The sequence below is a fragment of the Dermochelys coriacea genome, chromosome 1 (assembly GCF_009764565.3).
Source record: "Dermochelys coriacea isolate rDerCor1 chromosome 1, rDerCor1.pri.v4, whole genome shotgun sequence".
Lineage (NCBI taxonomy): Eukaryota > Metazoa > Chordata > Testudines > Dermochelyidae > Dermochelys > Dermochelys coriacea.
In genome coordinates this window covers 10,263,961-10,291,353 of record NC_050068.2, presented here as the reverse complement: position 1 = coordinate 10,291,353, position 27,393 = coordinate 10,263,961, and the positions used below count along the sequence as shown (strand labels likewise).

The 27,393-nt window shown below is 50.7% G+C and overlaps 2 protein-coding genes across 2 annotated transcripts; both read right to left on the bottom strand.

Moving 5' to 3' along the window:
* Positions 1–186: 186 nt before the first annotated feature.
* Positions 187–9,860, bottom strand: LOC119850106 (mitochondrial uncoupling protein 2-like). Its single transcript, XM_038387849.2, has 7 exons — positions 9,721–9,860; positions 5,584–5,820; positions 4,269–4,476; positions 3,180–3,374; positions 2,759–2,860; positions 1,724–1,904; positions 187–1,338 (listed from the first exon to the last, which is right to left on the bottom strand). Exons 2-7 carry the CDS (start codon positions 5,707–5,709, stop codon positions 1,224–1,226), a joined length of 927 nt encoding a protein of 308 aa, XP_038243777.1. The 5' UTR covers positions 5,710–5,820; positions 9,721–9,860; the 3' UTR covers positions 187–1,223.
* Positions 9,861–14,614: 4,754 nt separating this feature from the next.
* On the bottom strand, positions 14,615–26,931 carry LOC119861722 (mitochondrial uncoupling protein 3). The gene is made up of 6 exons (XM_038417196.2): positions 26,529–26,931; positions 25,422–25,619; positions 21,896–21,997; positions 20,797–20,977; positions 18,447–18,987; positions 14,615–16,012 (listed from the first exon to the last, which is right to left on the bottom strand). The coding sequence occupies exons 1-5, from the start codon at positions 26,707–26,709 to the stop codon at positions 18,873–18,875; spliced, it is 777 nt and encodes a 258-aa protein (XP_038273124.2). The 5' UTR covers positions 26,710–26,931; the 3' UTR covers positions 14,615–16,012; positions 18,447–18,872.
* Between the last annotated feature and the right edge of the window lie 462 nt (positions 26,932–27,393).

Sequence of the window (27,393 nt, the reverse complement as noted above, 5' to 3'; positions counted from 1 at the left end):
CCCAGATGGACACCCACCTCCAAGGGGCCCATTTCAGGAAGTGCTCTGTTCAGGCAAACAAAGCCAGAGCTCATTACAGCCACAAAACAGTGCCTGTACGTGAAGGCCCATTCAGTCCAAGGTATTATGAGCAAAAAGCAGCAGATCAATCCCCCCCTCCCCCCCAAAGCAAGTTCACACAAGGAGCAGGCTATGAGTTTGACTCCAGCTTTATTTTAAGACCTGAACTCACCCCTACCACAAGGTCATTGTTGCTCCTCCACACACCTGCTGTTTCATCAAAACAGTGTTAACAGCAGGAACCTTGGGGGCCAACAACATTCTTTCCACTTAAAATTAAAAAATAAAGTTACTAGGACTTTAAAAAAAAATCCCCATCAATCTGCCTGACCCACCCTCCTCAAACTTCCAGCATCACTGCACTAGAATCCTTACTCCTTGACTAGACCTTGGAACAGCTGCTACATAAAGCTCTAGGCCAGCCGTTTAAAGTGTTGGGTGCCTAGAAGTCAGGTCCCCTAATCCATATTAAGGCATGTAAATAAGTGGCTTGGTTGTTAAAAAAAGGCACCAAGAATCTGCCCCTTCTGCTGAGCTGAGGGGAGTTCAGAGCTCTGCAGCTGGAAAAGTCAAGTCTCTGAAATACAGAGTAAGGCAGCCTAATGTTCAGGCCAGGCCCGCCAGTCTGAACACGTAGGCTCTTGTGATTAGCCCTTGGAACGATCCAGTTGAAGGTTGGTTCCCATCATGCCATCAGGGAAGGATCTCACTCCCTGATGGAGGGATTTTACTGCCAGCTACCAGACTGCTCATACAGGGCTTAGCATCTGGGATGTGGCTAACTCCAATTCCTGTCTCTTACTACAGCTCAGAGGGTCTCATCAGCCTAGGTCCATCAGATCTTGGCACTGGGGGCGGGGGGGATGTACATTTGCCTTTCTAATTTGGAAGAAGCAAACTTGCCATTAAAAAACAAAGCCCAATTTAAAGGGTCAACACATTCCCTACTAGAGCAGAGGCTCCTGCTCCCACTCCCAGGGGACGACAGCTACGGCTCCTCCCTGCAGGTCCAGCTTTGTTCCAGAAGAGGATCAGAGACTAGAGGCTGACACATTAGTGACTGAAGGCAGCTTGGAAGTGTCCGGAGCCAATCTCAGAGCAGACAGGACAGTCAGTGCTAGCGCAGGCTCATGCCACATCTGTAAGCTGCACCCATGGCAGGCTCAGAAAGGGGCCTCCCAGGAACTGTGGGCAGCCATCATGGCACGTTTCAGCTGCTCATAGGTCACAAACATCACCACGTTCCAGGATCCCAGCCGCAGGAACGAGGGCATGAACCTAGAGCCAGCAAGAGAGGAGAAAAGAGTCACAGCTAGGTCTCAGAGTAGCAACCGTGTTAGTCTGTATTCGCAAAAAGAAAAGGAGGACTTGTGGCACCTTAGAGACTAACAAGCATAAGCTAGGTCTGTGGGTTGAGACATCTCTGCCTTTGGTTCACTCCCTGACACATGGGACAGCCCCATGAGGAGATAAGCTAGTGAGAGTGAAGCGGCTGTGAATTAAAGTGCTCCTTCAGTAGGGAACTGGACAGCTGGATTTAGCCCGATCAGTCTAACCTATGTGTGCAGTTCAGCTGCAAACAGACTAGAACAGGGGATGGGGATCCATAGATCTTAATTTTCAGGTCAAACAGGTTCAGTTGATAAGCAAGAGCTCTACTCACCCCTTGTAGAAAGCCATGGGCCCCTCCTTCCTCAGCATGGTAAGAGCACAGCTGACGGCACTTCCATAGTGACCAGGGGCAGAGTTCATGTATCTGGTCTTCACTACATCGACGGGGGAAGCAATGAGCGTGGTGCAGAAGCCAGCCCCAAAAGCAGAGGTGAAGTGACATGGGAGGTTATCTGCCAGACAGGAGAGGGGATGGGTCCCTGAGCATGCAGGTCAGTAACCTGATTCTCAGCTGCTTGGGGGCTAATCTAGCACCGGTATTGCCAGAGTGCTCACGAGGGGACAACATGCAGCATCAGGCCAGGCAGCAAACCATCAGAGCAGCAAACCATTGGGGGGGGGGGGGGGGAGATGGTGAACCCTGACCCCCTCCCTCCTGGTGCAGGACTTTCTGGGAGCCTGTCCAGGAGACAGTATCCCTACATCCCTGGCGCAAAACTCTATGGGATCTCCCAGCAGGCTGGGACACAGGCCAGGCTAGAGCCAATGGATCTGCTGCTACCTAGATCCACCTGCCATTGCCCCCTCACGACAGCCAAGGACTGGCTCCACTAGCCCGTAGTGGCCTGGGAATATTTCTTCTCACTCTACCCTCTGAGAGCCAGCAGCAGTCCCTCTATTCTGGCTGTGCAGGGGAGAATAAGCCAGGCACCTCTTCTGGCCAAGGCAATAGGAGATGGGTGGGTCATTTCATCGGTGCAGTATTTACAGTGCCTGAGTAAAGCCGGCTGATCTTCCAGCGATTGCTCAGTGCAGGCAGGAACACTCTAGCAGAGGTTACTCTGGCATGACTTCCCACCTCTTGCTTAGGACTGTTGCAATCTCATTTTAGGAGTAGGAGCCCATGTTCTTGGTCATAATTGGGTCTGTACATATCTAGTCCTGGATGGCAGTTAACCCACCCACTGCCCTGTGAAGTCTGAACTGAAAGCACTCAGCACCTGGCAATAATCAGACACAAGGTCAGCATCCTGCACTAGCAAGCCAGAGTTTTAAGGGCCCTTGGTGAAGCAGGCCTGACACCCACCAGTCATGAGGTTGTGTTTGAGCAGCATGTCCTTTATCAGGTCATAAGTCACCAATTCTGTGCAAGTCACAATCGCGTTACGGGCTACGTTGGGGGATGTTCCTGTAGAACAAGGAAGAAAAAAAAAGTGGTCAGCAAAACTGACGCTCTGGGTATGTCTACTTAGCGGAAGCTCATGACAGCAAAACTCAGAGCCCAGGCCACCTGACTCCGGCAACAAGGCTAAAAACAGCCATGTAAATGCTCCTGCTCAAGCTCCGAAACCCAGAGACTGTCTACACTGCTATTTTTAGCCCTGTAGCACAAGCCTGTCAGTTGACCCAGGCTGAGACTTGCTGCCACAGGTTTTTGGCAGTGTAGACGTAACGGGTGTTGCTTTAGAACCAGCCCCTCCCATGCAGGGTTCTGGAACCACACCAACCTTTCCACAGCCCTTTGAGTCCCTCCTCCTTGGCAATGGTCTTATAGGCATCCAGCGTCCCTTGGTATCGCCTGCCACCCTCCACTTGGGCCTGGGCCTGGAACCTCACTTTCACCACGTCTGTTGGCTGGGCAATGGCCACAGCCATCGCTCCTGTGGTACATCCAGCCAGGAGTCGGCTACTGATGCTGGCACCTAGCAAAGAGAGCAGGGAACAGAGTGAGAGCCAGAAAGAGGAAGGTCAAGTTCACCAAGGGGAACGGTGGAATCTACAGGGTTTTAGCCTCTGTCCTGGGTCCTCACATGCCCCCAGTCAGTGCTTTAGTATCTGAGCCCCTTGCAATCTAGGGTCTCCCCCAGCATCCCTGTGGGGCAGGGCAGGGCAGGGCAGGGCAGGGCAGGGCAGGGCAGGGCAGGGCAGGGCAGTTACCCCGTAGGTAGATGTCACACCCAGTGCCTGGTGCAGAAAGAGGAACTGAACCCGGGTCTCCCATGGCTCAGACTAGCCCTCTAACCACTGGGAAGAGCTTCCTCTCCAGCCTTTCCTAGCCTGCTCTACCCCCCAGGAGTGGAGCCCCTCGCCCATGGAGTATTGTTATCCCCATTAACCGACTCACCCCAATCCATAGAGAATGACTCCCAAACCTCCTACTTCCCTGGGCCTTGCCCACAAAGCTGGCCTTCCCCTGGGGATGTCAGATCCACACCAAACCCTCGTGTTGTGACCGCTGCTGCCACCACAAGCGGCTGGGTGCACAGTGGAGCCTCTTAAAGGCTCCGTTATTGGCCACCTAGCACAGGGCCCGGAAATACACAGGCCTCTCTTGGGGATCTCATCAGGTCCCAACTGCCACCTGACCCCAACAGAAATTAAATTTCAGCCCAGCTAAACCCACTGCAATGGATGCACGGGAGACTGTCCAGGGCACATCACTGGGATTGAACCCACGACCTTTGGATGGAAGAGCATGAACCTTTATTGCTTGAGCTAGAGGACCCAGGCCATTAGCTTGGAAGCCATAGCAGCTGCAAGCCTTTACCCACTCCAGCCACAAGAGGGAGACAAAGGCCCACATAACAGGCACTCACGCTCTGATCCCCTGGTGTAGAATTGCTTCACGGAGTCGTACAGCCCGATACGGACGGACGCGAAGCTCATCTGACGCTGGAGCCCAGCCACCAGGCCATTGTACAGGCTCGTGGGACCTTCCGTCTTCACCATGGTGGCAATGGTGCCAAAGACCCCTTTGTACTGAGCAGCGTTTGTGTTAGCTGCCGACCTGGTCTCCCCTTGGATCTGTACAGGAGAGAATGGGATGAAGAGGCTTGATAGTGATTTGGGGCCCTGGCCCGACTCACTACCCCAGCCCACGAGTGGCCTGCGTTGAAGTGTGATCCGGATTCCTATCCTGGAGACTGGGGGCTTTACTGCGTCTTCGGGTCCTTTGTTTGCAATTTGTGTTTTAACAACAAAGAGCTGCGAGTCAGGGTGGCACTGGCTGCCTAAAGCATCAGACGGTAGCACAAGCTTACAGCCAGAATGGGCTGTGTCCCAGCACCCTGGGTCTGGGCTGATTTCCAGTGCCCCATACAAAGGGGCAGAGGGTTAAATATAAATGAACTTTGAAAAGTCTGGGGGAGCAACACCCCCATTGCTGACCTTAAACTATGAATGAAACCCCATCACCCCAAATCTGGGCCAAGTGTAAAAGCCAGTCTCAGAGCCACACTGACCCAAGCCAGGTTTGCATGAAGAGCCGCTGAGGGAAGGGCTGCATGGACCTCTATGATGTCCATGAAAGCTGGCTCAGGCATCATAGCCACTTCCATTTCCCCCTCTGCCAATCCAAGGGCTGCATTTGGAGAGGCACGGTGCTCCCCCCACTCCCTGTTGGCGGGATTAGAGAGTGTGCTCAGCACTCGACAAGAAGTGCTCAGCCCCTTGCAGGATCAGCCCCACGGCTGGAGGGAAGAGCTGCAGGGCTAGAGATGCCCAGCTTAGCTATGCAATGGCTAAGGGGTGGGGAGTGGACGGGGTGAGTCTACCCATTGTTAGAGGGACACACACCAAGGAGGGGGCGGTACAAAGGGGTGTAACTAGGAGCAATGGGAAGAAATAAAGGAAAATCCAGGAGAGGCCTAGGATCTACACTGAAGTGTATTTGACTGTGGAACTACTACCTAAGGAAAGTGGTGGCCATATCATTGGTTGGACCCACACTCTAGCACGCTCACTGGACTGGCCAGGGGCTGGCTGGCTGAGAACGCACGTCATTAAAGATTAAATACGAAGGCACGTCTGCCATTGCTCAGCATCAGGCAGTGACAGCAGCTCAAACCACAAGGATGCTGAGCTCAGCATGGACCCTGAGACCCCTGCGCACGTACCTGCAGAAGTTCTCACCTGCAGTCTGACTTTCGCCGTGTCCAGGGGAAAGGTGATCAGATCTGCTATGCATGCGGCCATCCCAGCTCCTAGGAACTTCACCATGGCTGTCGGGGGGACATCGGCGGGCTTGAATCCAACCATTTTGCAAGCTTCTGAGCGGCTCTGGAGAAGCCAAGTGCGCACGAGGAGCGGAAAGGAAGCGAGTTGCGTTCCGATGTAGCAAAGGGCAAGACAAATGGTCTCTGTCCCAGTCTAGATGGGACAGAAACAAGAGTGGTAAATAGAGCTCTAAAATCTGGGCCACACCCTACCACTTTCTACATTGCGTCAGCCAAGGATCACCACACACATTAAGCAATACTCCATCCCTGGCATCTGGTTCTCCATCATAGGATACAAGCAACATCCCGGTATTCCAAGAGGAGATGCTTCTATCTGCAGGCAGGGGGCTTTTTTGCCATTCATAACACCCATTTTTCAGATGAGCAAATCTGAGTCAGAATCTATGCAAAGCTGAGGCTAGGAGAGACAGGAAACCTGGCTGCGCAGAAGAGAGAGACAGACGCTCCACTCTGACCCACACCAAATACTGTTCCTTAGAGGTTAGGCAGTACTGAAATAGGCAGTACGCAGCATTTGGCACATGTGTGTTTATTATCTGGGCCATGCAAAACCTGCCCTGACCTGTCCATTTCCCCATTTTTGAGAGCAGGAGTTTTGAAAATGCTGCAAATAGGAAGTTGTCACTAGGCAACCATCATGTGTGTTTGTTTTTTTTTTTAAAAAACAAAAAAGTTTTAGGGAGTTGATGAGGATTAGCAGGCAACTTCATCACTAACCCAACCCGCATTCTGGGTCTCTCTGGTCAGGTTTTCATTCAACGGTAATGACATTTTTAGTTCCTTAAAAAACAGGAGGAGAGTTCATCCAACTTTGTTTTTATGAAAGCATTGGATACATGACTAAGGTGCACAGCCTCAGTGCAAAACCAGCTGCGGAGACGACAGATGTGCTTGTAGGGCACCATTCAGGATTCGGTGCAAGTAACCCACACACACTGAAAGCTGGAGATGAAGGCGATTTGTTTCACCAGTTGGGGCTCACGTTTCCCCAAACAACAACATCACTAACCACCCTGCCATTCCCAGCTACATTCTAAAGGCTTGTTTTGTTCAGCTGAAACACTGTTGTCCTAGTGACTGATGGGGGTAGATACAACATGCATCAGCTGAGCATGGAGCTCAGATCCGACTGGGTGCACCTGTTGCTAGGGTGTGACCAGCAGAGAAAAGTAGCTGTCATTGTCCAGGATGTGGTTGCCATGTGGTGGACAGACAGCTTTAAAGCATGCAGCCCCTCCCTCGTGGGACAGCAATCAATACAAGGGATCAAAATGCCACAGCTTGACTTTGCACAGATCAAAGTCATTTTAAGCAGCACAGATAGATGCACAACGAGCCTGGAAACTTCAGAGCCGTGTAGGGAGAACTCCCACAAAACAAGCATACACCAATGTGAGCCCTCATAAAAATCCAGGAGCACCGAATACATTCAGAGATAAAGACTGGATTAACTGTGACCATGGTAGAACTGCTCCCCACAGGGATCAGGAGGGGAAAGAAGCCCTACTCCATGATGGAGTGATCCCATCATTAAAGTTTGACTGCAGGGAGTGTGCTCGCAAAGCAGCCTGCTACAAGAGGTGGTAGAAGATTCCTATCCAGCAAGGGATCTTGTGGTTAAAGTTTAGGACCAGAAATCTCACAGTCTGGGCTCTAGTCTTAGTTCTGCCAGACAAGCCCCTTAGGATGTGTCTACACTATAGCTGGTGCAGTGCTCAAGGGCAGCAATATGCTACTCAACCTAGCACATTGAAAATAGCCTGGCCCCATCTGATGCTAGCCACCCTCGCTGCTATTTTTAGCACGCTGGCACCAATGGAGCTAGCACCTGCGCTGGGAAGCAGGCTTGCAGCTGCAGTGTAGACGTACCTAGCCACCCTGCAGATGGAGAAACCAAGGTGCAGAACTGGAACAACTTCTCATGGGAGTTGTGAAGAACAGTTCAGTCTAAAGTGCCCCTAAACAGATCCAGTTTGAGGCACCTAGATAAAGCTGTAGTATTTAGACACAAATTTGAACATTGTAGCCTGTGAAGGGCTTTGAGATCCTTAGATGGAAAACGTTACAGTTTGTTAATCCTCACAGGAATGTCACGGTTATTTCCATTATCAGGTTTCTTGTATCTTGCTCCGGAGCACCGGATACTGATCTATAAACAAATGTCTGGGTCCAGTAAGTGAACCCAATACTGGCCCACCCTGCTATGGCAATTCTGTGTTCCTAAAAGAAAACCCTCCAATGTTGCATACACATATAGGCATTTCTAGCTGTAGTCCAATACACACTGACATCAGGATAACATCTGTATTTGAGTACAGTTTCTGCTGGCTGCGTTTCCATGACTAATGCACTTTCTGTCCCAAAACCAAGCTGTAGACTTTCTCCCCTAGACAGAAAGTGACGTAGATGGGACTAGTGGCTACGCAGCTGGGAGGCCAGTAATAGATATAGGAATCGGAATCCCCCATTAAAGATAAAGACAGGTTTTATCCATATCTGAGCAGATAGCAACAAACTGCATTTCAACAGTGTTTCCAAATGGACTTCAGCAGAGCTGGGACAAGATCACAGTAACAGTTTGGTCCCATGCACTCTGGAAGGTCAAGCTGCCAGGTGACTGTTCCTGGCATGGGAGGAATTTTAGTGTTATTTATGAGTGGCATTTTTCCACATCCCTCAGCATTGGCCTCGCTCTGCTCCTGCAGCAAGGCTCCCGGGACTAATGGGAGCAGAGCTAGGCCAACAGAGAATGCTTTCTTTAAAAAAAAAGAAAAAGAAAATCACAGCCACATGTGTAGTTTTATAAAGCTGTTTCAAAGGAGGTTCTCAGACAAGCCAGTCCAGTGGAGAAAGCTGCAATAACAGCCTGCTAGTAGCCACCATGCTTGAGCACAACCATAGCTAGGGTAGGCCACTTCTGGTCCCAGTGTGGACAGGATCTGCATTGGCCTTCACTAAGGTTTTCCTACATGGGTGGGGTTCCCAACTGTAACCCTGTCAGGGCTGGAGAGGAGTCAACAGGAAAGAAGTAGTGTTACTCAGTCACCCTCCATGCAGCTGGGGTTTCCTTAGGAGAAATCTCTCCTAAACAGGGTAATTACCAAAGAAGGGCACTGCTTTACTGCCTTCTGAAGTCGCTCTAGAAACAGGGCTGTTGGTCAAGCTAGGATAGACCATGGGGTCCGAGATCTTGCAGAAGGACCATTTCTCAGAGTTACAGACACATATACGGCCATCTAGTTGCTGGAGATTAGACTTTGGGTTTATGGACTTCATGTGATTTACAGTGTAACAAATGAGAGACCAGTTTTCAGAGTAGCAGCCGTGCTAGTGTGTATTCGCAAAAAGAAAAGGAGGACTTGTGGCACCTTAGAGACGAACACATTTATTAGAGCATCAGCTTTTGTGAGCTACAGCATCCGATGAAGTGAGCTGTAGCTCAGGAAAGCTGATGCTCTAATAAATGTGTTCGTCTCTAAGGTGCCACAAATCCTCCTTTTCTTTTTGCGAAATTAGAGACCAGTAATGCAGCCGTCATCTTGTGATCAGCAGCTGCAATCAGACCACCAACCTCAAACCTGGTTAGGCCGCTCTTTGTAGAGTTAATTTCAGCAGGTGACTCATGAGCAGAAACCCATTGAACAATCCACCTGGCAGAGGAGCCCTTTAACAGATCAGCACCTGGCACCGATCTACCAAGCCAGAACTAGGCCTTAGCCCAATTTGCTTTGCGAAACTAATGCTCAGGCCTCAGTCCCAGAGGCAAGAGTGCCACCAAATCGGATGGATGCAGCCGAAGGGCATTAGGGAAGACAGTATATTGAAGAAAGAACAGGAGGACTTGTGGCACCTTAGAGACGAAGCCATTTATTGGAGCATCAGCTTGCACCTGATGAAGCGCGCTGTAGCTCACGGTAGCGGATGCTCTAATAAACGTGTTCGTCTCTAAGGCGCCACAAGTCCTCCTGTTCTTTTTGCGGATACAGACTAACCCGGCTGCTGCTCCGAAACCTGTATATTGAAGAGTTACCTTAGTGAAGTATGGCAGGGCGACTGCGCTTTGATCGGGGGGCTCTAGAGGGGCCGCTCCTCAGACGTGCTCGCTGCAAGGACTCTCCGAGCCCCCTGGAGTCCCATAGAAAGTCCCTTTAGACACAAGGCGCCTGAGAAGCCGAATCCCCGCCCTGCGGGGAGAGCAGAGCGCGCGCTGGAGCAAAGTTCCTTTCGCAGGCGGAATTTCGGCCGGCCGGCGGGGATAAGGCGGCAAAAGCGGCCTCCGAGCAGAGGCCGACACGCAAAGGAAACGCGGCCCCGGCCCCGGCCCCGGCCGCTGCGGGGAGGCCCCGGGCGGCGTCGGCAGCTCGGGCAGTCGCCGGGCGCTGCAGCGGCGCGCGGGGAACCCAGCCGCTCTGCCCGGACGGCGCGGAAAGGCCCCGCCCCCGGCCTCGCGCCCCAGGGCCCTGCGGGGCAGCGGCGACCGCGCGAGCGGGGATTTCACGCGCCGGGCGAGTCGCTGCCCCCCCCCTCCCCCACCCCCGGGGCGGCGTCCAGTCCCGCAGCTGGCCCTGCTTTGAGAGCCGGGAGCCGGGCCGCTCCCTCGGAAGGGTGCGGGGAGATTGAGGGTAGCGATGCTCCCAAAGCCTCCAGGCGCGCGGGGAGCCCCCCCCCGGCCCCCCGGCAGAGCTTGTAAGAGCGCGGAGCGCAGAGGCTCAGCCCCCCCCCGGCGCCCCGAGACGCGACAGCGAAAGGGGGCGGGGGCAAGTCGCCGGGGCTCGGGGGCAGAGTCGGCGAAGCGCCGCAGGGGCCGGCGCCCCGGGCGGGGACTGACCGGCGTCCGAGGGGGCAGCGGGGCGGCGGGAGGAGGAAGGCGCGGGTCGCTGCCGCTTTATGCCGCCCCGGGAGCCGGCACCCGCACCGGCATCAGCCGCCCCGCCCCGGGGCCGCACCCGCCGCAGCTCCGTCCCGCCCGCGCTGGCGCAACGCCCCACCCCATGACCGAGGATCCCCCCATGAGATCGGGGACTAACGCCCCCAGCCCCCCCCACGCACACACACGAGGCGGCGAAGGGGCCGGTGAGGAACCCCCTTCCACGCGGGGTGTGTGGGGGGCAGCGGGGCGCCCCGCCCCGGGGCTGCAATTCCCCCACGTGCGCCGCAAGAGGCCGTCTGACCCCCCACCCCGCCGGGCCCCCCGCCTTACCCCCACCCCACGGGGCCCCCGCCCGCGCCTTACCCCGCCCCCCGCCTTACCCTCACCCCACGGGGCCCCCGCCCGCGCCTTACCCCCACCCCACGGGGCGCCCCGCCCCCACTCCGCCGGGCCCCCCGCCTTACCCCCACCCCACGGGGCTCCCGCCCCCATCCCACGGGGCCCCCGCCCACGCCTTACCCCGCCCCCCGCCTTACCCTCACCCCACGGGGCCCCCGCCCGCGCCTTACCCCCACCCCACGGGGCGCCCCGCCCCCACTCCGCCGGGCCCCCCGCCTTACCCCCACCCCACGGGGCGCCCCGCCCCCACTCCGCCGGGCCCCCCGCCTTACCCCCACCCCACGGGGCTCCCGCCCCCATCCCACGGGGCCCCCGCCCACGCCTTACCCCGCCCCCCGCCTTACCCTCACCCCACGGGGCCCCCGCCCGTGCCTTACCCCGCCCCCCGCCTTACCCTCACCCCACGGGGCCCCCGCCCGCGCCTTACCCCCACCCCACGGGGCGCCCCGCCCCCACTCCGCCGGGCCCCCCGCCTTACTCCCACCCCACGGGGCGCCCCGCCCGCGCCTTACCCCCACCCGCTGCCCTAGCCAGTGGGAGAGCAGTGCTAGAAAGGGACCCCCCCCACACCTTGCCGGGAGCAGAGGGGCTCTGATGAAGGTTAGGAAGCTGATGGCCCCTCCCTGGTGCGAGGTGAGGCGAGTGTTATCTGTCAGCACAGCTGAGTTGGCGATCAAAGGTTGCAGAGGGCGATCGGTCCGGGAGGCGACCAGGCGAACCAGCTGCAAGCAGTAAGTCCCTGGCAGGGAAAAGGCCCTGCTCAGCCGCTCCCCTGGGCCCCCCAGTGCTGCTGCTGAAGTCGGAAACTAACTGACCCTGATGGGGAGCGTGGCCTCTCTCCCTCTTTCGGTTCCTCAGGTTAGTCAGCTGGAGAGTTCAATCAACCAGGCAAAAATGAAAACATCCTGCAAAGAACAACACAACAATGGTCAGGAACTTTTTGCCCTGGAGCTTGGCTGGCTCAGGGGGCTGCTAGTGGGACAATAAGTCTTTTGCTCTACAGCACTGGTGCAGATTTGGTGTAGATTGGTAGGCACCCAAAGTTGCCACCATCTGATGGCTACTCAGTGGCCTATGCAGTGGACAAAGAATCCAAGAGACCATGAGAGGTCAACTAGTCCAGTCCCTTGTAATGAGACAGGACCAAGTAAACCTAGACCTCACAGGTGTTTGTCCAACCTGTTCTTAAAAACCTCCAGTGATAGGGACTATACAACTTCACGTGGAGGCCCCAGCGAGAAGGTGATGCTAACCAAAAGGCTGAACAGACATGGGGGATAGATGCTCCTTTGAACCCTAGAAATGGTCCTTTCAAAGTCAGCTGTGGAGGTGGGAGGTGATGCTTCTGCAAATGAAGCTTGCACTGCTGCTTCCCTTGGTCTATTGTTAAGTAGGGGACCCAGCACTTTTCAGGAAAGTGAAATTCACTTGGAACCCCAACAAAATGAAAAGGGAGGGGACAGAATGGAGATAAGGGACTGTGTAGCCAGCAGCCTCTAAGTTCATATTTCTGCTGTTATTCCAGATCCTCAGAGTACACTTCTGTTTCCTTGTGGATTGCCTCCTTGATACAAATGTGGCACCATAAACCAATGTCAACTAGAGTTGTGTGTGTAAAACGGGCACCAGAGGCAAAAAGACTAAAAATGACTAATAGTCTATGCTATGGAGACTTCCCAAATGTACCCTCATTTCTATACAATCCATCCTTAGGGATAAGATCTCTCTGTTTTCCATCAGTCTCTCCAGTAATAAAATGCACCCACGCTGTTCTTATTTCTAGACTGTGCTTTTGGCTGAGCTTCTGTCGCTCAAATAACCCTTGGTCAAAACACAGTCCTCATCAGATATCTTCCAAGTGGAGACAATTTATTTGCTCACACACTTTCCCTGTTTAAGAGGTCTGGGAAAGATCAGTTTCCAGGGGATTGCTGTTACAGAATTGCTTGCAAAATGGAGGTAAGATTCTGTTAGCCATTTAAAATGATTTGTCTCATGCTACATGAGACACAGGCAAGAAGTGGAGGCTTATGTTCAACTAACTGCACCTTTCTAATCACGAGAAACAACCCCTGCTAAGACCAGGCCCTGAAAAACAAAATGATTTTGAGACATCTGTGAACCTTGTTATTGAGCTTGGATCAAAATCAGCCCTGACATAAAGGTGGAAGACAATAAGAACTGCATGCGTTTAGCACCTGGTTGCTTTTTTAGATGCCTAAGTATGGATTTGGGTGCCTCACTTTAGATGCCTCGCCCTGCTCTACATCCAATAATTGCGCCAGTTTAACTAAATTGGTTTCTACATTCATTCAGTTAAATCCATGCCAGTGTGGACACTCTTTAATCAGTTCGAGTGCCTTAGCTGCATTCACAAATTTGAGACTATTGGCCTTTCCACCCAGTCATTAACAACAGTAGCAATTGTTTTAATTACCTGAATTCTCAAAGGAATATTCAATCATTTGCATGTTCCAATCTAGTCCTATGAAATAGCCTGTCAAACACTGCAACATCAAGACACGATAGTGGGATAGAATGAGCTGGAGTTTTCTGGTCCATGGATCAGCATTGTCAAGGTGAACAAGGGCTCATGAAGTGTTGACAATGAACAGCCCTTTGGGTTGAATAAGGAGTGTTCTCATTTCTTTGTGCCTTTTCGTTCTCTTTCCTGATCCCCAAAAAGGCAGTGGTTGCATTTGAAGATTCCCTTTACAACCAGAAGGGCTGGACAACGTATAAAGCTTGATGCCGTAGAAACCAGGAGATTGGAACCCCTCTTGAGTATTCTGGAGGAATATTAGATTGTGCCTCAGTGCAGGCAAAGGACTAGCTGACCTCTTGACATCCTTTCCAGCCCCGCATTTCTCTGGTTCTGTGAAAGTTGGGCGTAAGCAGAGTTGGGATAAATTGCACAAAGGAGCTTTGTATTTTAAAAAAAAGGGTGAATTAAAGAATGGGCATTGAAACACACCCAGCAGAGTGTAGCAGAGTGAGGGATTTCAAAAAACAGGCGCCGCTTTAAAAAACGAAGGAATCTCTTTTACACTTGAATTCCACAAATGGAGAAACTGAGGCACAGAGCAGGTGATTTGTCCAAAGTAATAGCATAGCACACTAGGGACTTTAACCCTTGCTGACCAGGGGTTCCCTTGTGTAGATGGAGAGTAGCAAATAGAACCCAGGTGTCCTCATTTCCAGACTCTGACCCAACCTCTACCTCAGAATTAGAGTTCTGATTGGCTGGTTGGCTCCAACACCCAGAAGCTCATATCTGGGGACTGATCACTGAAAAGGGCCACAAATGATCTGGGACTCACTAGTGCTTTGCTTAGCTTTATCTAGAGTTTCCTATTTTGCCCGTCACTGTAATATCTAAGGTAGTGGTTCTCAACCAGGGGTACTCGGAGGTCTTCCAGGAGGTACGTCAACTCATCTACGTATTTGCCTAGTTTTAGAACACGCGACATAAAAAGCACTAGCGAAGTCAGTACCAAGTAGAATTTCATGCAGACAATGACTTATGTACTATGCACTGAAATATAAGTACAATATTTATATTCCAATTGATTTATTTTATAATTATATGGTAAAAATGCAAAAGTCAGCAATTTTTCAATAACAATGTGGCTGTGACACTTCTGTATTTTTATGTCTGATTTTGTAAGCAAGCAGTTTTTAAGTGAGGTGAAACTTGGGGGTACGCAAGACAAATCAGACGCTTGAAAGGGGTACAATAGTCTGGAAAGGTTGAGAGCCACTGATCTAAGGCATGGTCTGCCCTTGAAAGTTATATCAGCAGAGCTACATCAGTCAGGGGTATGAAGAACACACCCTGACTGATGCCGACCTAACCCGCAGGGTCGATGCAGCTATGTCAACGGAAGAATGCTTCTGTTGACATAGCTAATGTCATGCTGGGAGGTGGTGTTCCTGCACCGACAGAAAAACTCCATCCGTTGGGTAGGCTGTGTCTGCACCAGTGGGCTATGCTGGGCTAATCTTTATGCGTTATGAATTTCAGTGCTTGCGAAGAGCTTGGGGCTGTGGCTACAGAGCAGCTGTGCACGGAGGGCGAAATTCACCTCTGCGCAGCAAATCACCGCAGGGTACACAGCACGTATCCCACTTGGCCTGGAGGGTGCATCAATCCCAGATAAGTGCTGCATAAACCTTGTACTGACTGCACAGGGATGCCCTGCTCTGGCTGCAAGCTCTGAGTTAGCGTTGCTATTAGGTGTAGCTCAAGCTGGTGATTCTGATCTGCAAAGCCCTGTATTATTTGGGATGCCATGAACTGCTCCACCGGGACAGTTAAAGGTGACCTATGAAGGGTGTTTTAAAAGACTGACCGTGTGTCCCTTGTTGATCCTTTAGGATGTGAATCAAGGAAGCTGGAAAGGGGCCGGTGCTGCTGGATGAGATTTCCCCAAATCACTCCTGTGAGCTCAGCACTGAAGGGGAAATTCAGCACAAGTTTTCTGCACCTGGACCGGGGTGAATTCCACTCCACTGCTCGGGTGGGGGCCTGCCTGCTGTAGTTGCCATTGTCTTTCGCTGACCAGAGCGATGCTCTTGCTTTGGTCTCAGATTAGTGCTTTCGGTGAAGCAAGGGGGCTCATTCGTCCAGCTCAGAAAGATGCAGGGTGAGCTGATCCCACTCGGATTCAAGCATTGGGATCATTCTAGGTATTTCTAACCCGATGCTTAGCTCCCTCAGCCGTCCCCTCTGGGTTTGCACCACCGACCTTTCAGCATGGGCCAGATTGGAAAAAGAGAGAAAGAACTAAATCTGCCGAGGAAAAGACAGGAGACCTGCAATGAGATCCCCTGGGGGCTGTCTGAGTCCTTTTATTAGCAATGGCTGCAAGGCGGCAATAATCATGACACAGTTTAATGGCCACTATTCCCCTGTGACACAAGTGATCCCTGTGAGGCGGGCAATGCTCCTCCAATAATTCCCTCTCCGTGCAGCTCCAGAACACTGTCTAGTGTGCACCGCAGGCAGCTCGGGCCGGTGTCCTGCTGCAGATCCATCTGTGGGCGGTCGGCTCTGTGGGAGGGAGAGAGGAACTAAAATTACCTGTGTCTTGGTAGGCATTTCTTTTGCAATATTTATCCCACTTCTGCTTCCCAGCACATCAGCTGGGCTGGCTGAATCATACAGAGACCAGAGATGGAAAAGACCTGGCAGGTCCCAGCTGGTTGGTCCTTTCACTGGGCTTGTTCCCTAAAGTCTATTCATCAGTGAATGATCCGGTCTAAGGCCTTGGCTACACTGCAAACGGTTTGCCAGTAGAGCTATGCCGGTAGACCAGCAAGAGAGTTCTTTTCCCAGTACAGCTGATACCTGTTCTCCAAAGCAAATCAACTATACTAGCAACAGGACTTTTTTTGCTGGTAAAACTGTATCTGCACTGGGGCTTTTGCTGGCCAGTGATTGACTTGTGTCATAAATATAAAGGGAAGGGTAACCACCTTTCTGTATACAGGGCTATAAAATCCCTCCTGGCCAGAGGCAAAACCCTTTCACCTGTAAAGGGTTAAGAAGCTCAGATAACCTCGCTAGCACCTGACCAAAATGACCAATGAGGAGACGAGATATTTTCAAAGCTGGAGGGCGGGGGGGGGGAACAAAGGGTCTTTCTGTCTGTGTGATGCTTTTGCTGGGAACAGATCAGAAATGCAAGCCTTCCAACTCCTGTTAAGTTAGTAAGTAATCTAGCTAGAAAATGGAAAGGAGTACTTGTGGCACCTTAGAGACTAACAAATTTATTAGAGCATAAGCTTTCGTGAGCTACAGCTCACTTCATCGGATGCATTGAGCTGTAGCTCACGAAAGCTTATGCTCTAATAAAGTTGTTAGTCTCTAAGGTGCCACAAGTACTCCTTTTCTTTTTGCGAATACAGACTAACACGGCTGCTACTCTGATAGCTAGAAAATGCATTCAGTTTTCTTTTGTTTAATGGCTGGTAAAATAAGCTGTGCTGGAGGGAATGTATATTCCTGTTTTTGGGTCTTTTTGTAACTTAAGGTTTTGCCTAGAGGGATTCTCTATGTTTTGAATCTGATTACCTTGTAAGGTATTTACCATCCTGATTTTACAGAGGTGATTCTTTTACCTTTTTTTAATTAAAATTCATCTTTAAGAACCTGATTGATTTTTCATTGTTCTTAAGATTCAAGGGTTTGGGTCTGTGTTCACCTGTACCAATTGATGAGGATTATTATCAAGCCTTCTCCAGGAAAGGGGGTGTAGGGCTTGGGGGGATATTTTGGGGGAAGACGTCTCCAAGTGGGCTCTTCCCCTGTTCTTTGTTTAAAATGCTTGGTGGTGGCAGCATACTGTTCAAGGACAAGGCAAAGTTTGTATCTTGGAGAAGTTGTTAACCTAAGCTAGTAAGAATAAGCTGAGGGGATCTTTCATGCAGGTCCCCACATCTGTACCTTAGAGTTCAGAGTGGGGAAGGAACCTTGACAACTTGGCTCTATTCAATATAATTATGCTAGCATTATTTCTATGTGTAGACCTAAGCCTACCTTTAAACAACTTGAAGGACGGGGCTTCCACCACTTGGGAGCCAATCTTGACCCACACTGTTAGGAAACCTTTCCTGATTTTCCTCCTGCGTTTTCCTTGGTTTAATTTCATCCCCTCACTCGCAGTTACCTACTCCTCTCAGACCACCCTTACCAAATCATCCCCTCGACGGTGTGATCCAGCTCCTGGCTCCCAGCACAGTAACATCTGAGCACCTCACCACATCCCTGTGAGGCTTGGGAAGAATTATCCCTGCATCCGCTGCAGGACAGGGCATTGAACCCATCTTGAATCTCATTGGGTATTTCTTTCTAGAGCTGTCAGGAAATTACTTTTTTCCACTGGAAGATTTTTAAGGGTTTTTCCCCCAAAAAATTATTGTTTTGATAAAACCCACAATTTTTTTTTGACAAAAACAATTGTTTGGTTTTTTTTGCAAAAATTTCCATTTCTTCAAAAAGTTTGGATGGACGTTTTTTGACTGTTTATTTCTTCCCATGTCCCAAGTGTCTCTAAGTTCCTTTGAGTTATTGCTCTGACCTTGTTGCTTGCCAGAAAACTTGAAAGAAATAAGCATAAAATGTTCTAAAAGCCAGCCCAACTGGTGGGGGGCCAGGGCTAGAGAGCAGCATGGGGCAGGGCTTGTATCATCAGGCTGGGCAGGGGGCAGAGCATGGACCACGCCGCATGCACCATGAAAATAAAAAGCCCAGAGAAAAAGTGGCGCCTAGAGTTAAGCAGAAAAAAACACTTGGGTAAAGAACCCACCAATCTGTAAAAAGCTAAGCTCCAAATCACTTTCTTTAACTACACTGGCAATTTCCTCCCTATTTGCTATCACTCATGAAGGCTGTTTACTCCTTCTGAAGATAGTTAATAAGACTAAACCTAATCCTGACCCCTGTGCTTCTCCATCAAACTGCTCTCCCATCCCCCAGAGCATACCTGGCCCTCTATCATCACCCTTGGATTATGCTCCAGTTTCCTGTCCACATGGCAGCACCTGGATCCAAGATGGTTCGAAGAGCTCAGAGGCCGTATCGAAAGCTTTACTAAAGTTTGGCTTCATTTATGGTTTGTTTTTTTTCGAGTCCTTTTTCGTCACTTCAATATCGTGCATCCCTTGGGCATGCTTAAATAACGTAATTTACATTGGCATCTCGCCAATTGTGACAAGGGGGTTTTGAAAAGCCAGCTGTCTCCAGACAGTCCATCCAAAGCTGCATGTCCCCACCTCAGCGGCTGCGACTGTATATCCCAGTCAAAGTTCAGCAGCAAGAGCCAGCTCTGCAAGCTTTGCCTGGGAGAGGAGAATCCATGGGAGCCTCCATGCTGTCCTCTGTCGTCTCATCCCAGAGACTTCCCTGCGGCTTAGGATGGAGATGCCCATGTCTCCTGGGCCAGCATCATGGCGCGTTTCAGCTGCTCGTAGGTCACAAACATCACCACGTTCCAGGATCCCAGCCGCAGGAACGAGGGTATGAACCTAAGGGAGGGGACAATAGATATTAAGAGATCCAATAGCATGGAGGCTAAGGAATTTCCCCTTCATCCTCAACCAGGGTACTCCATGCCCTTGGCAACCAACAACAAGCTGTATCTCTTCCTGTCCTCAGCTGGTGGATCCCCCATCCACTAGCTCCCTCATGATCCCTGCTATCCATGGGTTCCCCTCTGTTCTCTCCTGCCTGGCATCACACACCCTCAGACAGCTCCTCCTGCCACTCCTATTCTTTAACAGTAGCCTTGATTCCTGCCTGACCTGACATTGCACCCACCCCTGGCTAGAGACACCTTACCAGTTGCTCTGCGCACATATGGTGCTCTGTAAATAATGAGACCGAGTCAGGTGGGCTCGACTCTTTCCCGTGTTTCGCAAGCACAGCAGCATATGAAACCAGACTAATCTGTAATACTTAACCCTGGTCTAGGCCCAGATTCGCAAAGGCACCAAACTCACACTGATTTCAATGGAAATCAGGCACCTCTCTATACTTGTGAGCATCTGGGCCCTTGCGCTCATCAACTGCAGATCTCAAAGCACTTTACGGAGGTGGGTAGTTTTAATTCTCCCCATTTTGCACACAGGGAAGTGGAGATGCAGAGAGCTCCAGGCTCCCATGCTGTAAAGGCTTCTGGGTGTCTTGTGTCTCAGATGCCCATGGTGAGAGCCTCACGCCTGCCCTGCAAAGGTACTAAGCATCCACCACAAGCCAGCTGAAGCCAACAGGTGCTTATGGGACAGACTGACAATGTCCTGGACCAACCTTGTGGAATGAAGATAAGTGTATAGCAGACTGGATGAGGGTTAATGCCTTTGGGGGCATTGGGTTAAAAAGGCAATGGTGTCTGTGGCACTGTATGGCGCTCCTTGAAGAGCATTTTTCCAGCTGGGTGTTTGGAGCTACCCTGGGGAAGTGAAGTTCAGACGGGATTCTCCAGGGACCCACAGACAAAGGAAGGGTTTGGGGATAAATAGCCTGGTTACAAACAGGCTCAGGGCCATCTTCCTGATCCAGCAAACAGAGGGCCCAATCCTTTGGGGAGGGTTGGGCCTACTGGGCCCTTGTTCTGAGGTAAAGCTGTGATGAACTTGAAACCCCATGGGTGGGATGTTGCAGGACTGCTCCTGCCCAAGTCCATGCAAGGGCTGGGGTGATCTCTGATGAGCTTCTTAGCATGTGTGCAGGTTCTTTCCTTGTTTTTAATGTGTTTTCTCTGTAGTGCTTTTACCTTAAGAATAAAATAGACACCCACAGAAAGAGCAGTGGGATATCTATAACCGGGGCCGTCATACTGTTAAGCATCTCTGAAGAGAAAGCAAGCAGGCCTGCTTGGGCAGGGTGGAAATAACACAGTGAAGGCAGGGAACAGCTCAGCCTGGCAAAAGGGAGAGAGATGCATCTCCACCCAAGAGAGGGGACAGCCAGGGGAGCCGGAAGCCTGTGAGCGCGCCCTTGGGGGATCACTGAGGGGAACTAGAGGTGGAATTGCCCTGCCCTGTGCTGCTTATCACCTTTGAAAATCTCAGGCTGAGGGGCCATGGACCAAGCCACCCATTAGAGGCTGCTTTGGAAAAACTGGCCCAAAGTGACTTGCCCACGGTCACACGAGCTGGTAGTAGAGTGAGGACGAGAACCCAGGTCTCCTGACTCTCAGCCCAGTGCTCTGTTACTGTCAGTTTCCTCTGTAGGCTTGTTACAGGAACACCTGCGCTGCTCCTTGAATAGGCTACGGGCACGGTAGAGGCCTGGATACAGATTTGTAGCTGTCTCAGTGCTAAAGCGCCGCTTACCCCTTGTAAAATGCTGTGGGTCCTTCCAGGATCACCATGGTGAGCATACAGTTCAAGGCATTTCTGTATTGGCCGGGGGTGGAATTCATGTATCTCGTCTTCACGACGTCGACGGGAGAAGCCACCACAGTGGCGCAGAATCCAGCTCCGAAAGCAGCGACGAAATGGCAAGGAAAAGTGTCTGGGGGTGGGATATGGGTAATGGGTTTTGGGGTAATGGAATTTTCCATTGCCAACGGGATGATTTCGCCTTTACGAGCCACTTGCAATTAGTCATCAGTGCCATGCCCAGCTAGAGCACATTCTACCCAAGGACTTCAGTTCAATTTACAGACATCAATAAACTTATCCTCTCCCCGAGAGAGTGGTAAGTATCTCTATTCTCCACATGGGGGAAACTGAGGCATGGGAGGTTTGCTACTAACTTTGGGACACATACCTTGAGACTCTTTGGGCCTGACTTTCAAAGCTACAGAGCCAGTTGTAATGCCAGCTGAAGTCCATGAGAACTGCGAGGTCTCAGCACCCCTGAAAATCAGGCGCAAGATGCCACAAGCTGGATGTCCCCAAACTGAAATACGTAAAATCCATGAGCACTTCTGAAAATATGGGCCTAAGTGCCAGGTTCCCAAAGGGATTTAGTCATGTAGTGGGATTGTCTAAAGTATGTAGGCACCTAACTCCCAGTGGGGGGGTTTGGAAATCCAACTAGGTGCCCATCTGCACCTCTAGGTGCCTGAATCCCTTTGAAAATCTGGCCCTAAGTGACTTGCCCAAGGTCATGCAGGGAGTCTGTGGCAGAGCTGCGAATAGCTCTTGGGTCTTTCAGCAGCATGGTGGTAAAGATGGTCTAGTACTGAGCACTAGACCATCTTTACCACCATGCTGCTGAAACCTCCGCCTGATGTCTGAAGCAGCACTGGTAGCCGGCTCCAGCCCTTTTTGCCAGAGTGAGCATGACCCATTGTGGAAGGCCATCAGGGAAGGAGAAGCAATGGAGAGGGCTCAGTGAGACAGAACTCTAACCACCAGGCTCCCCAGACAGAAAGGAAGAAGGAAGGACACCCTCACTCACTCAAGGCCTTGGTCCCCTCCTCACCTGTCATTAGATGATATTTCAGCAGCATCTCCTTGAGGAGGTCATAGGTAACCATCTCTCCGCAGTTCACGATGGCATTGCGGGTGATGTTGGGTAACGTCCCTGAGGCAGAAGACGCAAAGGATGAATGGTTTAGAGAGTGACTCTGACCATATGAGATCACACTGCTCTTCTGAAAGCAGAGTAGGGCAGGTGATGACCATGACGGTATTATTATTAATCGTGTTTATTACACCTGTGCCTAAAGGAGCTCTGCTAGGTAACAGGAGTTCTATGATACCAGGATTTTAAGGGATGATAAGAATAATACTTGGCATTTACATGGCATTATTTATCCACAGCGGTCAAAGCACTTTACAAAAGTGGCCAAGACTCATTATCCCCATTATACAGCTGGGGAGAGAGAAGTCCAGAGTTGCACAGCAATTCAATGGCAGAGCAAACAATGGAACCTGAGAGTCTTTGACTCAGTGCTGGGCTCAGATAGTTTGATCACCATTCTATCTCGAGCACACAAGGAAATGGGGAGAGAGTAAGTGACGAGGCAAATCTGTTTATTGCTGGTCTGTGGGCTCGCCATGAACCTTACTTCTGGGATGCAAGAGGAAAAAGGACATTCGCCCTTGCCCTGGATGGGATGTGTCCCCATCCATCACAGGTGAGTGGTGATGCTAATGATGATTTTATGTCAACATTGTTAATGATTTAATCTCTCATCATTTGGGCAGAAGCATCCTGCTATTCTGGGGTCGGGGTGGAGTCGGGGGGTGTGAGCAGGGCCTGAATAGAGCACCTCAATTTCCTTTTTCTGACCTACCAGCCCCCACATTTGGGAGGGGGGTGGCATTTTGGTTTGGTTTGCTCTGGTCCGTGATTGGTTGTGATCCGCCCTTTTGGGTCTAACAGTCAGTGTGTTTGTTATGGCTTATGCTGGGATGAGCCAGTCTGGGAAATGCATCCCTCTCTCTTGTCTCACCTTAAAAATACTACACAGTGGTTTAAAATCCTGCAGTGCTAGCAGATTATACATAAAAAGAAAAGGAGTACTTGTGGCACCTTAGAGACTAACAAATTTATTAGAGCATAAGCTTTCGTGAGCTACAGCTCACTTCATCGGATGCATTTGGTGGAAAAAACAGAGGAGAGATTTATATACACACACACAGAGAACATGAAACAATGGGTTTATCATACACACTGTAAGGAGAGTGATCACTTAAGATAAGCCATCACCAACAGCAGGGGGGGGAAAGGAGGAAAACCTTTCATGGTGACAAGCAGGTAGGCTAATTCCAGCAGTTAACAAGAATATCAGAGGAACAGTGGGGGGTGGGGTGGGAGGGAGAAATACCATGGGGAAATAGTTTTACTTTGTGTAATGACTCATCCATTCCCAGTCTCTATTCAAGCCTAAGTTAATTGTATCCAGTTTGCAAATTAATTCCAATTCAGCAGTCTCTCGTTGGAGTCTGTTTTTGAAGCTTTTTTGTTGAAGTATAGCCACTCTTAGGTCTGTGATCGAGTGACCAGAGAGATTGAAGTGTTCTCCAACTGGTTTTTGAATGTTATAATTCTTGACGTCTGATTTGTGTCCATTCATTCTTTTACGTAGAGACTGTCCAGTTTGGCCAATGTACATGGCAGAGGGGCATTGCTGGCACATGATGGCATATATCACATTGGTAGATGCGCAGGTGAACGAGCCTCTGATAGTGTGGCTGATGTGATTAGGCCCTATGATGGTGTCCCCTGAATAGATATGTGGACACAGTTGGCAACGGGCTTTGTTGCAAGGATAGGTTCCTGGGTTAGTGGTTCTATTGCGTGGTGTGTGGTTGCTGGTGAGTATTTGCTTCAGATTGGGGGGCTGTCTGTAAGCAAGGACTGGTCTGTCTCCCAAGATCTGAGAGAGCGATGGCTCGTCCTTCAGGATAGGTTGTAGATCCTTGATGATGCGTTGGAGGGGTTTCAGTTGGGGGCTGAAGGTGATGGCTAGTGGCGTTCTGTTGTTTTCTTTGTTGGGCCTGTCCTGTAGTAGGTGACTTCTGTAGTAGGGTACTCTTCTGGCTCTGTCAATCTGTTTCTTCACTTCAGCAGGTGGGTACTGTAGTTGTAGGAATGCATGATAGAGATCTTGTAGGTGTTTGTCTCTGTCTGAGGGGTTGGAGCAAATGCGGTTATATCGTAGCGCTTGGCTGTAGACAATGGATCGAGTGGTATGATCTGGATGAAAGCTAGAGGCATGTAGGTAGGAATAGCGGTCAGTAGGTTTCCGATATAGGGTGGTGTTTATGTGACCATCGCTTATTAGCACCGTAGTGTCCAGGAAGTGGATCTCTTGTGTGGACTGGTCCAGGCTGAGGTTGATGGTGGGATGGAAATTGTTGAAATCATGGTGGAATTCCTCAAGAGCTTCTTTTCCATGGGTCCAGATGATGAAGATGTCATCAATGTAGCGCAAGTAGAGTAGGGGCATTAGGGAACGAGAGCTGAGGAAGCGTTGTTCTAAGTCAGCCATAAAAATGTTGGCATACTGTGGGGCCATGCGGGTACCCATCGCAGTGCCGCTGATTTGAAGGTATACATTGTCCCCAAATGTGAAATAGTTATGGGTCAGGACAAAGTCACAAAGTTCTGCCACCAGGTTAGCCGTGACAGTATCGGGGATACTGTTCCTGACGGCTTGTAGTCCATCTTTGTGTGGAATGTTGGTGTAGAGGCTTCTACATCCATAGTGGCTAGGATGGTGTTTTTAGGAAGATCACCAATGGACTGTAGTTTCCTCAGGAAATCGGTGGTGTCTCGAAGATAGCTGGGAGTGCTGGTAACGAAGGGCCTGAGGAGGGAGTCTACATAGCCAGACAATCCTGCTGTCATGTTCTCTGTGTGTGTGTATATAAATCTCTCCTCTGTTTTTTCCACCAAATGCATCCGATGAAGTGAGCTGTAGCTCACGAAAGCTTATGCTCTAATAAATTTGTTAGTCTCTAAGGTGCCACAAGTACTCCTTTTCTTTTTGCGAATACAGACTAACACGGCTGCTACTCTGAAACCTCAGATTATACATGAAAGTCCCAGCCTATGCCGAGCCAGGATGAGGGCTAGGTACCACTCAGGTCCTATTTTAAGCCCTTTTAGGGCTGCCCTAACCTGCACAGGGGCAGCCAGCCCCATGATAGAGGAGCAGGCCTCCTCTCCACTGTGCTGGAGCAGAAATGAAGATCTGGGAAGCAGGGAAGGGAATGCCATCTAGTCACGTGGACCTGCTGCCAGAACTGTCTCATGGCCACTTTAAAACCAGCTGGCCCTGTCCTCCAGGGATATCTGCAGAACCCGAGGGGCCAGAGCTGAATTCTGTTAGCTGGGCTTGCTCTGTTCACCTTAATCTATTGAACATTACGGGCCATGGGAATTTGGCGCAGCTCCATTGACTTCCAGAGACTGATCTCAGTGGAGCCACCCCGAATTACACCAGTGGGCGATTGGTCTGGGAGGTTCTCTCGCTCCACATAGATAAATCCTGTACCTTTCCAGAGGCCTCTGACCCCTTCCTCCTTGGCGATGGTTTTGTAGGCATCCACAGTCCCATTGTATTTCTTGGTTCCCTCCGTCAGCCTCACGTGGGCTTGGAATCGCACCTTGACCACGTCGGTCGGCTGGGCACATGTGACTGCCATGGCTCCAGTGGTGCAGCCAGCCAGCAACCGGGTAAGAATACCGGCATCTGAATGGGAGCGAATAAACTGGGTAGCAATCTCTGGTTTGTCTCTAGGATTGACAGCTAGTAGCAATGCACAGAGCTGAGTTTTTCTCAGCCTCCCCACTAAACCAGAGTGCCTTTCATCCCCCTTGCTAGGACTGAGCGCGAGCACGTCCCCTCCATCCAGCACTGAGGCCACAAGCGAAGACCGACTCCCTGCATGGCCTTGAGGAAGTCACTTAACCTAACTTTTCAGGTGGCCTCTAATTTGGAGGTTGGCCTCAGTTTTCTGGATGCCCAACTTTAAACTCTCCCCGTCTGGTTTTTAGAGGCGCTGAGCAGCACCGGAAATAGCAACCATCAAGAGGCTGTGAGTAGGGTAAGAGAAGGCCCTGCTCACTTTGTCCCACTACACCCTCCCTTTGCACCCTGACAACACTGACCTAGGCCCCCTGTCCCCACGCTGATTCAGCTGCAGACTCTGGCTCCAAAGGGAGGGAACTGCTTGTCACACATTTGGTTCTAATATGTAGTTTTTAAATTGGAAGGACCATGCTCTTTAAACCTGGCCTGGATTTGTGGGCCTGCCATTGTTTGACAGGACAGTGGCTGTCAACAAGACATTGAGGTGTCTGATCATGCCCCAAAGTAAGTGCTCAAACATCTAGTTTAGCTGTGCTCAGGGCAATTCGTCATTTGGGATCTCAGGTTATTCAGCTCACTCTAAAGCCTGGTTGCCTGTAATTTTTTTTTTTTAAGTGGCAACATCTAGGACAATGGGCCAGAGCCTCAGCTGGTGTGAATCAGCGTAGCTCCATTCATGTAGTTCATCGACTTCCATTAACTGATTCACGCCAGCTGAGGGTGCAGCTCGACGTTCTGAAATAGAGGCCGAGAACACGGCCCCTGGAAGCATGTGGTGCTGGCACTCACTCTCCGATCCCGTGGAGGTGTAGAATTGTTTCACGGAGTCGTACAGCCCGATACGAATGGAAGCAAAGCTCATCTGACGCTGAAGCCCAGCCACCAGGCCATTGTAAAGGCTCTTGGGACCTTCCGTCTTCACCATGGTGGTGATTGTGCCAAAGACACCCTTATAGTGGATGTTCTTCATGCCCTTGGTAGGTTTGGACTCTCCCTGGATCTTCAAGATGGACAGACAGACATCATTATTAGCAGATGGTAATTCACCTCTAGTGCAGCCAGCTAGATCCTGCTCCTGAAACCTTTATTCATGTGAGTAGTTCAAGTAAAATCATCCATGAGTAAGGGTTTTCAGAGATGGGCCCATTAGCTAGGAGAGTTCATAAGCTATAAGCTCAGTTCATGGTAGTTTGGGGCATGTACTGAGCTAGGAAGGTATTAAATTGTCATTTATATATGCATTCAACCTGCAGTTGCGTTTTTGATCAGTGAACTAGTTGCAAGGCTATAATTGTCATATATTTACACATCAGCTTCCATCCAGCTGGATACCAAAGCACTTTGCAAAAGGACTGTGCAAGCGATATACCGTCTTCATCTCTTTGCTCACCACTAAAATGCAGCCATCTCTGGGGTAGAGTGTGGCAACTGTTTATCAATCTACAGCAATGTTACAGGCCAAATCAAGTCAGGAACTGAAAAGGACTACTGTATACATCTGAAAATAGTGGAGCACATAAGTAGCCTAGATGTAATTATCAATGATGGAATTTGGCCAGAATGCCAGAGTGACGGTGGGAGGCTAAATTCATTCATGTTCGTAAAGTGCTTTGAGATCAGATAGAAAATGTTCTCCAGTATCAATGCAAAGAGG

Coding starts and splice junctions, on each gene's coding strand:
- LOC119850106 (XM_038387849.2), bottom strand. CDS start 5,709: ATGGTTGGATTCAAGCCCGCCGATGTCCCCCCGACAGCCATGGTGAAG. Junction 4,477..5,583: donor CGGCGAAAGTCAGACTGCAG/GTGAGAACTTCT, acceptor TCTCCTGTACAG/ATCCAAGGGGAGACCAGGTC. Junction 2,861..3,179: donor ACTCAAAGGGCTGTGGAAAG/GTTGGTGTGGTT, acceptor CTTGTTCTACAG/GAACATCCCCCAACGTAGCC.
- LOC119861722 (XM_038417196.2), bottom strand. CDS start 26,709: ATGAAGAACATCCACTATAAGGGTGTCTTTGGCACAATCACCACCATG. Junction 21,998..25,421: donor GGTCAGAGGCCTCTGGAAAG/GTACAGGATTTA, acceptor CTTCTGCCTCAG/GGACGTTACCCAACATCACC. Junction 18,988..20,796: donor CCCACAGCATTTTACAAGGG/GTAAGCGGCGCT, acceptor CCCCTCCCTTAG/GTTCATACCCTCGTTCCTGC.